Source organism: Hyperoodon ampullatus, assembly GCF_949752795.1.
Source record: "Hyperoodon ampullatus genome assembly, chromosome: 14".
Taxonomy (NCBI): Eukaryota; Metazoa; Chordata; class Mammalia; order Artiodactyla; family Ziphiidae; genus Hyperoodon; species Hyperoodon ampullatus.
Window position 1 is genome coordinate 51677228 of NC_136927.1, and position 11375 is coordinate 51688602.

The 11375-nt window shown below is 55.1% G+C and overlaps 1 protein-coding gene across 2 annotated transcripts; it reads right to left on the reverse strand.

Moving 5' to 3' along the window:
• Positions 1-1777: 1777 nt before the first annotated feature.
• Positions 1778-10458, reverse strand: SSC4D (scavenger receptor cysteine rich family member with 4 domains; the record flags this gene model as incomplete). Of its 2 annotated transcripts, none has more annotated exons than XM_079719395.1 (10): positions 1778-2094; positions 2725-2793; positions 3666-3977; positions 4092-4166; positions 4738-4815; positions 5887-6201; positions 6986-7063; positions 8025-8330; positions 8602-8637; positions 10293-10458. In XM_079719395.1, the coding sequence occupies 10 exons, from the start codon at positions 10456-10458 to the stop codon at positions 1778-1780; spliced, it is 1752 nt and encodes a 583-aa protein (XP_079575521.1). The 2 variants fall into 2 exon arrangements, with proteins under 2 accessions (XP_079575521.1, XP_079575520.1); XM_079719394.1 differs by having other exon boundaries at positions 4708-4815.
• Positions 10459-11375: the final 917 nt, after the last annotated feature.

Sequence of the window (11375 nt, forward strand, 5' to 3'; positions counted from 1 at the left end):
GCTGATGGAGTTTGGAGCTTAAGTGTCTGCCTCACTCTTTGGCTGGCAGCCAGGACTTGGGTTTGGAGCCTGTGGGAGGCAGAATAATTCCCGCTCCCCCCCCCAAGAGGTCCAAGTCCTAATCCCTGAAGCTGGTGAAAATGCTCTTTTACGTAGCTAAAAAGATTTTGCAGACACGGTTAAACTAAGGACCTTGAGACGGGGAGATTATCCTGGATTATCCAGGTGGGCCTAATATAATAACAAAGGGCCTTCGAGGATGGAAGAGGGAGGCAGAAGAATCAGAAAAAGAGATGAGATGATGGACACTGGGGTCAGAGTGATGCAATGCTGGCTGGAAGGAGGTTGTGAGCAGGCATGGAATGCAGGCAGCCTCTAGAAGCTGGAAAAGGTAAGGAAAAGGATTCCCCACTGGGGAAAGAATATTGCCCTGCCAACACCTTGAATTGAGCCCAGGGAAACCCATTTCAGAGTCGTGACCTCGTGAGCTGTAAGATAATAAATTTGTTGTTTTAAGCCACTAAATTTATCATAATTTGTTGTTACGGCAGGGATAGGAAACTCATACAGAGCCTGCAGGCTGACGTAGAGGGCGGGGGTTTGACGTCAGACAGTTGCTACTGGCAAGTCAGCCACCGGGGGGCTGAGAGAGGCTCTGGCAGGATCCCTCACTTGCCCCTGGCCTGGGGCGCCAGGTGAGGTACGTCAAGAGCAGCCCCTGGGGAAGCCCCAATGCTGCTTTACTCTCCTCCCTCATCCTTTCTGCCTCCTCTTAATTTTTTCTCTTCTAGTGACTCTTGCTATGTGCATTTGAGCAGACCCCTTCCTTTAGGATGCTGTGTATGTAAAAGGAAAATGGGGATGGGCTAGGGGACCCTTCAGGGGCCTTCCTGGCCTGACACCGTGAGTCAGCATTTCCAGGATGTGATGGGCCTGCTGAAAGCTCTCTGATGATGCTCTTGAACTGCCCTCCACCCCCAGGCAGGTTTCCTCCAGAGAGTCCTAACCAGAGTCTTCCCTGCTGCCACAAACAACGCACTTATGCCCAAACATTGACCTCGGTTAAAAGACGGGGGACAATGCTTTATTGACTTGGCACCTATGAACGGGTGGCTACAGGCCCCCAGGGTTCTTTGCTTCTGCAAAGTGGAGGCTCTGTGGTGGGAGCAGCATAAGTCGAGTTGCTGGTTCCAGCTGCAGGGAGGGGCCACTGTCCCCGCTTTGGCCCCTCCAGTCCCCTTGTCCAGCCAAGCACCATCTGAGTCCAGGCCCTCACAGAGCAGGCCAGGGCAACGACCCAGGTTCTTCTGCAGCCCCAGGCCAGTCTAAGGTAAGAGATGTAGGCCTCTCCTGCCTTCCCCTCTTCTTGAGGATCCCAAGATGGGTGGGGGGAAAGGAGATACCCCATTTACAGAGAGCACCTGAACCTCCTGGACCAGGGTTAAGGAAGGCTGGGTTAAGGGTATTGTAACAGGAGTCCCATCAAAGAGGAAAGTTAGGAGTTCTTCCCTTCCCACCATTTTCTGTTTTAGCTGAGCAGAAAGTAGGAGTTTTCATTGAACTGGGCCCACAGTAGGTGATGACAGGTGGGGTCACACACTAAGTTGATGGGATAGAGCCAGGCTCCCTCAGGCAGGACTACACCACCTGAGCAGGCTCTCTCCCAGGCAAGGGGAGGGAAGGGCAGAGTGAACTGCAGTTGTCACAGGAGGAGGACTTCCTGAAGGAAGAGGCCACAGTAGGCTCCCAGAAGAGGTGGTCTGCAGAGTGGGCTGGGTCACGATGGCTGGCACAGGACACTGGCATCCTCACTGTGGTCACAGTTGTGGGCATCCCAGCGGATGTGAGAGCAGAGCAGCAGGGCACTCTCGTCCCCACGGCACTTGACATTGTCCAGGAGGATAGGGCCTCGGCCTGGGCCAAAGTGGGCCTCACCAGGGGCTGCCAGGGCCTGGCCACAGCCCAGCTGGTGACACAGGACGCCGGCTGCCCGCATGTCCCAAGCATCATCGCAAACGGTGCCCCACTGCTGCCCTAGGAAGAGCTCTACACGGCCCTCGCATCGGTGGGCTCCGTTGGCCAGACGTAAGTGCCCTGTGGGGAGACAAGGTCTGGGGCTGGAAGGGGCTGGCCCAGGCCAGGCCACTCCCAAGCTAGGCCAGGTAAGGGGTAGTTAGAGGAGGCAAAGGGTGGTGGTTTGGGACACAGCACTGCCCTGGGAACCACTGGACGAAGGCAGACAAATAAGATTAAAATAAGATGGGCATCCGTCCAGACTGCAACTCAAGATCCGAAGAACGTGTACAAGCCTTTGTGGGGCGCTCTTTGCATGCTGGGAGCTTCATGTCTGCTCTCTCCTTAGTTCTCTGTTCACAATCCCAATACCTCAGACCCAGGGCTGCTCTCTATCATCATCATCTCCCCTCCTCCCTGGACTCCCCAGACTAAAGCCTGAATTCTTTCATTGCTCTCCTGAGGACAGGAGCCCATCCCTTTATTTTGGTCCCAACTCTAGAAATCTCTAGATGACTCTAGCTTAAAACCCACCTCCCTCTTTCTGGACATCATGCCTCTATTAATGATGCCTGAGACTCTCGCAGAAGGACAAAGGCTCCAGGACCTGGTGCAAATCTGCTGTGTAACCCCGGGCTGTGACCTCCTTCCAAATCTGGTCCTTCGTATCCTGATGCCTCCACTTCACTCTTAGGGATGGTGGACACCTACCGTCCCTGGGCCGAGGAGTGGGCACCTGGGTGGTCTCAGCACCATCCTGCTGGACTAGCTCTTCTGGGCCTGGCTCAGCAAGGACAAAGAAACAGGCTGCTGTCACATTGGGGAATAAGTCCCTTGAGGCCAGGTCACCTCTTACCCTCCAAGGGAGGACTGATTTAGGGTCAGAAAGGACTTCATAGGTCCCCGCTCCTTGGTACAGAAACGTGGGTTGTGCTTCTTTCACCCTGGGGCCCAAAGCAGAACTCTTTGTGGCCAAGGCTACCAGGACACCAAACAAGGGCGAAAATACCAATTCCCAAAGCAATCAATAAAGAGACGCATTTTTAAATGTGTCAGACTCTGCAAACATCCCTTTTCCATTGACTCCCACCAAGGGTCAAACGCTTGCTCCCCGAAAGCTGATCAACTCTCCCTGCTAACTAGAGTTTTTCGGGTCCTTGATGCAGCAGAACAAAACCTCCCCAGCCACGTCTCTCCACACTTTACCACTGGACTTCGGCCTCTCAGCTCGGGCCCCGCCCCTCACTGCCGCAGAGGGCGCTCCCTTCCCGGCCCCGCTCATGCCGCGCAGCCGCAGAGCGCGCCGATGGTGGGCTCCGCCTCTGTCTGCGGAGCGTGAGTCCTCTCCCGGGGCGCTCAAGCCGCAGTGCCTCGGCGAGCTCTGATGCTCGGCCCCGCCCATTTCCCAACAGCCCCCGCCCCTCCCGCGCCGCAGAGCGTGCCTGCGCGAGGCCCCACCCACTCCCCAGAGCCTGCCTCATCCCGCCCGCGCCGCAGTACGCGCCTGCGCCGGCCCCGCCCATCTCACAGCAGGCCCCGCCCGTGTCGCAATAAGCGCCTGCGCGCGGCACCGCCCGCCCCGCCACAATTCCTCAGACGGCGCTCTTCCCCGCCCGTGCCGCCGTGCATACGTGGTCCTGCAGCGGCCTCACCTGAGCAGAGAGCGCCCGCATCCTCGTGGTGGCCGCAGTTGTGCTGGCCCCAGCCCAGGTGGAAGCAGTCGCTCAGGCGGGCCTCCGTGCCGGCGCAACCCACGTTGTCCAGCAGCACGGGGCCGCGGCCGTAGCCGAAGTGGCCGAGGCCCGTGGCACCCAGCGCCGGCCCGCAACCCGCCTCGCGGCAGGCCACGCGCGCGTCCGCGAAGTCCCAGTCATCGTCGCACACGGTGCCCCAGCCCCCGGCGTATAGCACCTCCACGCGGCCGCGGCACGGGCTCGGGCCGCCCACCAGCCGCAGCCGCCCGCCTGCGGGGCGCACAGGCCCGCGGCCAGAGGGACTGGGCTGGGGCCACCGGCTCCCGGGCAGAGCCCCGGCCCCACCCTCTTCCACCCACAACGGAACCCCGGCCTGCCACTTACTTTTCTTCCCCGCCGCCCAGGCCGCTGTGGTGAACAGTGCCGGCTCCCTGGAAGGCAGGGCACCAACTCCTGTAGCTGCAGAGACAGGGTATCTAGAGCATTTGAAGGGGACAAAGAGGGCTTCTGGCCTGCAGCAGGGCACAGGGCGCGTCTACTGAGATGCCCCAGCTCTTACCACACCTGCACCCCACTCAGCCTCAATCCTAGAGTCACCATGTTGTATGCTGTGGTGGGGTCCTCAGGAAGCTTGAAGGGAATAAACCAAATCCTACTTCCAGGCATTATCTTAATTTCAACCCAATGATAGGTCCAGCCCTAATTGCAAATGTACTTCTACCATTCATTCAAGTTATATCTCACTTCTCACAAGGCCTCTCAATTTCCAACCTCAGCCCCAACCCAAGTTTTATTTCAAGAGCTTTGAAGAAGTGCCTCCTCCCACCCTGCTGAACTTTTCAGAGCTCTGGATTTCACCCTTGCTCCATCTCCTCATCTGTTCTCTCACCCACCTCTTCATCGTCTGGCCAAAAGCCCTGGCCTGCTAGCCCGGGCCCCGCCCCCTGGGTCCAGAACAGTATTCCAATTCCCAGCCCTGCCCACCTACCATTGCCCCTACCATTCCAGCCTGGTGGGCTGGGCTCCTTACCCTCTGGCTCTGTGTGCCAGGCCCAGTCCGCTCTTGTGCCCAACTGTGGCAGTGCTGTGAGAGTCAGGTGCCCCAGGACTAGAGTAGGAGTCAGAGAAGGGAGTAGGGTCAGAGGCCAAGGTTCTGGTTCCTGGTCAGCCTTGGGCTCTCGGAGAGGATGGCAGGGTCTCCCTGGAGAAAACAACAGATTTTACTTTCAGAGCTGGGGGCTCAGTCCCAACTGGGGTCCAAGGAAGTCTGCCCCACTTTGCCAGTTCTTGTAATTTATTTGTGCTGCCTAGGTGTACACTTCATGGTTTATACAGGCTTTCACAGATGTGCTTTCATTTCTCTCCAGTGTTCCCAGAAGCCCAATGTGTGTCCAAGATGGGGAGATAAAGAAGGCCTTGCCCAACAGGGAGGGCCATGCACAGTCCTGAGGGGCTTGCAGAACAAAACTCACTATCCCCACTTACAGATAAAATAATAAGACTAGAAAGGGCAAGGGGCATACCCAAGATCATGCAGCAAGGTTAGCTGAGGCTTTGCCAGGGCTCACTCTGACTCATTGGGCCTCAGCTTTCCCATCTGTAAATTGGGGATTATGCCTCCTGGTTTGCTGTAAGGCATGGGCAAGCACTTTATATCTGGTAGAATGGAGTCCATTTGTGAAATGCCATTAACAGCCCTATTATTCCTAGTTCAGAAAACCTCTCAGTATGGGAGAGGGACCAGGTGAGAAGAACTACTATTATAAGAGAATCAGGATTACAGATGGCTAGGGAATTCTGGGGACATACCTGGGTTTCAATGAGAGAATTCTGGAGTATCTCTGGAGTGATCCTAGAGGACTATTACTTTACCCTGAAGTATTCCATAAAGAGTACTTAAAAAGTGGTGGAGTACATTTTTGGAGTACTGTTAGACAATTCTGGAGTATTGGTGAGGTAATACTGCAGTATTACATACCTGTGGAGTCTACTAGGATTTTCGGAGGCACTTCTAGAGTAGTACTGAGAAATTAAAACTAATTCGGGGGCCTTCTTGAAAGAGCTCAGGTTAACACCAAGACAGTCAACATCCCGCTCCCCTCCCAGGCCCCACTCCACCTCCTCCTGCTTCAGGACTCGGCCCCGCCCCGCCCACCGGCCCCGCCCCCGAAGTCCGTACCTGCGCAGAGCGCGCCGGCGTCCTCGTGGTGGCCGCAGTTGTGCACCCCCCAGCCTAGGCTCAGGCAGGCTGCCAGACGGGGCTCGCCTCCTTCACAGTGCACGTTGTCCAGCAGGATGTGCCCCGTGCCGTAGCCGAAGAAGGCGTTGGTGGTGGCTGCCAGGGCAGCCCCGCAGCCTAGCTGGCGGCAGACCACGGTGGCGTCCGGCAGCCCCCACTCATCGTCACACACGGTGCCCCACAGGCCACCGTGCAGGATCTCCACTCGGCCCTGACACGGGCCCGCGCCCCCCACCAGGCGCACGCTGCCCTCACCTGGTAATGGGGGTGGGGGGACAAGGAGCATCTCCCACATGGCTTTGCTGCCCATCCCAACCCAAAGTTCTTCCTTATTGCCCCAGGCCCTCCGCATACCCACAGTGCATGGTGTCCCAGGACCTAAAACCTAGGAGGAGCTGCTCACCCACTTACCCCCAAGGCACTGCTTCCTCAGAGTCTAGATTGGGGGTGCTTTGTGGGATCTGAGGACAGAACCCTATGACTGTGTCATTTCCTGCCTAAAAGCAACCCTCCCTGCCCTTGTCCATCCATGCTCTGCTAACCATGTAGGATGTGCTGATTCCTCATTTATAACACTACTGCAATGAAAGCCTTCTCATCTTTCCAGGTATAGCATCAACAACTCTTCCTCCAGGAAACCCTCCCTGATTTCTGATGAATGGGATCCTCTTTCTCCTACAGATTTTCTTGCCTTTTTATCTGTCTTTCTTTAAGGGAACTTTTCATTTTGTTGTTCTACATCATTATCAGCATTTCTGTGATTATCAGACTCTCCCATTAGATTAAGCTTCAGCCCCCACCTCCCTTATTTTCTCCAACCTTGTGCTGACTATTTTTATCATCCCACTAGAATGAATCTTCTTTCCCTGTCCAGATGGTGAGTGGCCTGAGGGGGTGCAGGGGCAGGGCGGGATGAAGGAATGACCAAACTCACCCATCAGTAATCCCTCACTTCCCACTGCCTAGGTAGGGTTTGGGATATTCCTCCCTGGATCCCTCTCCTAAGACCCAGGTCGTCCCCCACATTGCCTTTACTTACCTTTTCCATTCTGGGGAGTTGTAGGGGGTGCCCTACTGGTTAACACTTTCCTTGTTGGGGTCTGCGTGGGCAAGAATTCTAGGAAAGAAGCAGGGTGGAAGGGAGGAGAATATGGAGTTTTCTGTTCTCCATCCTCACAAACTCAGGTATGTGAGGGGCAGGGCATGGACCCCTAAGCTACCTGCCCTCAGGGCCTCTGGCCACACAAAGGGTCAAAACTAGGAAATCTGGGGTATGAGAGGAGAAAGGGCCACCTAAGTCCTGAAAGCAGTAGCTTTAGAGGATTTCGTTTAGTTCTCAGTTCTTTTAGTTCTTAAAGCAGTATCACATCACTTGAGAACTTGTTAGAAATGCAAATTCTCAGGCTCCACCCCAGAACTGCAGGATCAGAAACTCTGGCATGGGGCCACTATCTGTGTGTTTTTTTGTTTTTGTTTTTGTTTTTTTGCGGTAAGCGGGCCTCTCACTGTTGTGGCCTCTCCCGTTGCGGAGCACAGGCTCCGGATGCACAGGCTCAGCGGCCAAGGCTCATGGGCCTAGCCGCTCCGCAGCATGTGGGATCTTCCCGAACCGGGGCACGATCCCGTGTCCCCTGCATCGGCAGGCAGACTCTCAACCACTGCGCCACCAGGGAAGCCCCACCATCTGTGTTTTAATGAGCCCTCCAGCTGATTTTCTTGAAAACCAGAACTACTGCTCTCAAGGTCAAAGCCTCTCAGAGATTTGTTGCAGCTCTACACCAAGCGGGCCTTACAGCCAGTGTTGACCCCAATTGTCTGGTTTTAAAAATGGGAAGGGGGCTCTGCTGGGATAATCAAGGCCCTCCATGGAAGCAGTAATGCTGGTTTTCAGCAGAGGTCACACAATGAGCCAGAGCACTGCTGGGGCCCAGGCTCTGACAGCCAGGCTGGGGCGCTTCCCCAGCACCATGCACTGCAGCTGCTGGCTTGGTCTCCTTCTTTGGAACATTCTTACTACTGGGAAGCCCTGCTGCCTGCCAGCCTGTCTGCCCTTCAGGATCACAGACTGTCCTGCTCACCGTCACACAGGACAGCCACGTCCTCGTAGTGAAAGCAGTTGTGGACGCCCCAGCCTCGGCTGCCACACTCGCTCAGCGCAGCTTCCTGCCCAAGGCACTCCACGTTGTCCAGCAGGATGGGGCCGCGGCCCTGGCCGAAGGTGAGGGGTCGCGGCACGGGCAGAGCCAGGCCGCAGCCCAGCTGACGACACACCACATTGGCGTCCACCACGTCCCAGTCGTCGTCGCAGACGCTGCCCCAGGAGCCGCCATGCAGGACCTCCAGGCGTCCCCGGCAGCGGCTTGGGCCCCCCACCAGCCTCAGCTCTGTGGAGAGGGTTAAGCTGGCACGGGGAGATCAGTGGGCCCAACCTCGAGGGTGCCTCCGCCTTGCCCTGAAGCTGTGGGGGCCTTGGGATCAGGCCCTCCTGGGACTTATTTCTCCCTTTCTGTAAAATGGGGAGACTAGAGCAATCCCTTTGGGGGCCTCTAGTATAATGGAGGGCTGGTTAGTCATTATCCCCTGGGTCTTCTGTCTGAGCATCTGAGTACCTCGGGAGCAGGGGGGAGGGCAGGGGGGAGGGGCAGGGGCACCTACCTGGAAAGGGCAGTGAGGTGGGCTGTAGGGCGCTGGCTGGAACAGAGTGAGGAAGAGCATTGGCCCCCTCAGCCCCCTCCCTTGGCTGCTTGGCCCTGGGAACACAGCCTCCCCTCCTCTCCCCATGGTCCTCACCATCATCCCCCTCCTCTTCACTACCCCTGCTTTTCCAAAGCCCCTGACTGCCCCAGTTGGTTTCCTTGCTTCATCATCCCTCGCCCATTGGTCCATGGGCCGCCCCAGAGAGATCCGCCTGAGACACAGATCAGCTCAGCTTATCCCACTCCACTGCTGAATTCCTCAAAGACACCCCTTTTCCTGCAGGAGTCCCAGAACCTAAGCTTTCTCTACAAAGTCTTCTAGGATCTTCTGATCAGCTTCTCCTTACTTCTTTTTTTTTTTTTTTTTTTTGCGGTACGCGGGCCTCTCACTGTTGTGGTCTCTCCCGTTGCGGAGCACAGGCTCTGGATGCGCAGGCTCAGCGGCCATGGCTCACGGGCTCAGCCGCTCCGTGGCATATGGGATCCTCCCAGACCGGGGCACGAACCCGTATCCCCTGCATCGGCAGGCGGACTCTCAACCACTGCGCCACCAGGGAGGCCCTCCTTACTTCTTAATCTCCCATCAGTCTTGTCTCCAGGTCTTTAACCCTGTAGACTCCTCTGCTAGCCCTGCTCATTACAGCCCTGCAGATCGAGTCCCCTCCTACGGGAAGCCTTCCTGGAGCTCTCAGCTAGAAGCGCTCTCCTTTTCCTCTCAATACCTGGGCACCGTATACATACCCTTTTCCAGGCCTTCTGCCCAGTGATGTAGCCATGTCTGTCTCATCTTGGTCTCCCCCAGAGCCCCCTGCCCAGAGCCTGTTACTCCCCAGGTGCTCAGTAGCTCTGCCTTAAGTGTGTAAATTACCTTTGGGATTCATTCTGATTTCCCCCAAAGATTTACCTGTATAAGTCCTTCTGCTTCGGCTCTCACATATGTATATGTCAGGCACTGTGCTCATTGCTTTATGTGGCCTGACTCACTTACTCATTAGGACAACTTATGAGGCAGCTTGGATTTTGCAGAAGGGGAAACTTCAGGTTTAGTGAAGTTAGGTAACTTGCTCAAGGCCATTCCGCAAATAAAAGGTAGAGCTGGAATTCTAACCCGGACAGCCACACTCTTCTTTATCATACAATCTGAGCATGTGGACTGAGAGGGAAACTGGCCTAGCATGGGAAATTGAACACCCATAACAGCCCCTCATTTGTGCACAGAGTTCTCAGACACATCCACATACCTTAGTTCAGAGAAAGAATCCTGAGGCATGTACTAGTGTACCCATTTTACAGATGAAGCAACTAAGAGTCAGTTTTTTCTTTCCTAAGTTAGGATAGTCCCTGGGCTGTTTGATTGCATCTGTTCCACCAGTTGGCTTTCCAACAGCCATTGGTGAGCCCATGCCCTTTCCCTCCTTGCCTGCTTCCAATATCCTAACTGCCCACACTCTGTGTACATTGAGCCCTCACCTTTAGCACTGAGCCTTCCACTCCCTCAACTCAGACCTTAGCTTTCATCAAACTTGGGCAAATGTCAGAGCTGGAGGGAATGTTGGAAACCACCTCCTTTGCAGGCCACCTCCCACCGTAATTTTACAACTGGGAAAACTCAGAGCCAGAAAGGGGAAATGGGGGAAGGGGAGCACTCACCCAGTGGCAAGAGGAGGAGGAAGGACAGGACAGGGTTGAGGGGGGAAGGGGCAACGTTCCTGTCTCCGGGCCTCCATCCCCTGCTCTTCTCATCAGGCTGGGGACCAACTTGCATCTCCGTGTCCTTATGCACCCAGCCAGTGGATGGCCTTTCCAAGGGTCCCATTAAGGGGTGGTGGAGAATTCACAGCTTGAACTTCTGGAATTAAAGGTTCCCCTTCACTTCTTCCAGCTGGAAGGGCCCAGGTAGAGCTTCGGTGAGGGGTGGGGGCGTGGCATTTCCACTTGGGTTTCGTATTCTGAGTGGAGGCAGCAGCTGGAGGATGAGGACAGAAACACAGATGGAAACTCCTCATGAGGAGTTAGGTCTGGCTGGAGCAGAGGGTGTATGAAAGCAAGGGGTGGGAGGGTTGTCTGATCCCAAACTGAGACAGGTCTGCCTGGCTGTGCCAAAGGCTCAGAGCTTTTCCTCCAGGGCAGCACATCCCAAAGCAGGGTGTTTGTGCCACTGGGGGCAACCCACATCATTTTGGGGGGAGATAGATGACATTTACTGTTTCATTTTCATTTATTTTTTCTTTTACACTGCCTTCTATTTATGGCAAAGGATTCTGGCTTTTCATTTATCTGGAACAACATAAAGTTTCCCTTTAAAGTTAATTTAATTTTATTTTTTTGGCTGCACCGTAGCTTGCGGGATCTTAGTTCCCCGACCACGGATTGAACCCAGGCCCGTGGCAGTGAAAGCGCTGAGTCCTAACCACTGGACCGCGAGGGAATTCCCTAAAGTTAATTGAAATCAGAAAAAAAAAAAAGTTAATTTAAAGAAAAAACATCAGGGACTTTCCTGGTGGTCCGTTGGGTAAGACCCTGCGCTCCCAATGCAGGGGACCCGGGTTCGATCCCTGGTCAAGGAACTAGATCCCGCATGCATGCCACAACGAAGATCCCGCGTGCCGCAACTAAGACACCACACAGCTAAAATAAATAAAAATTTTTTAAAAATCAAGGAAATATGGTTCCCACGAGTCACAAATATGCAAAAATGGTATAGGGCTGGGAGAGTAAATGCCATTTGGGATT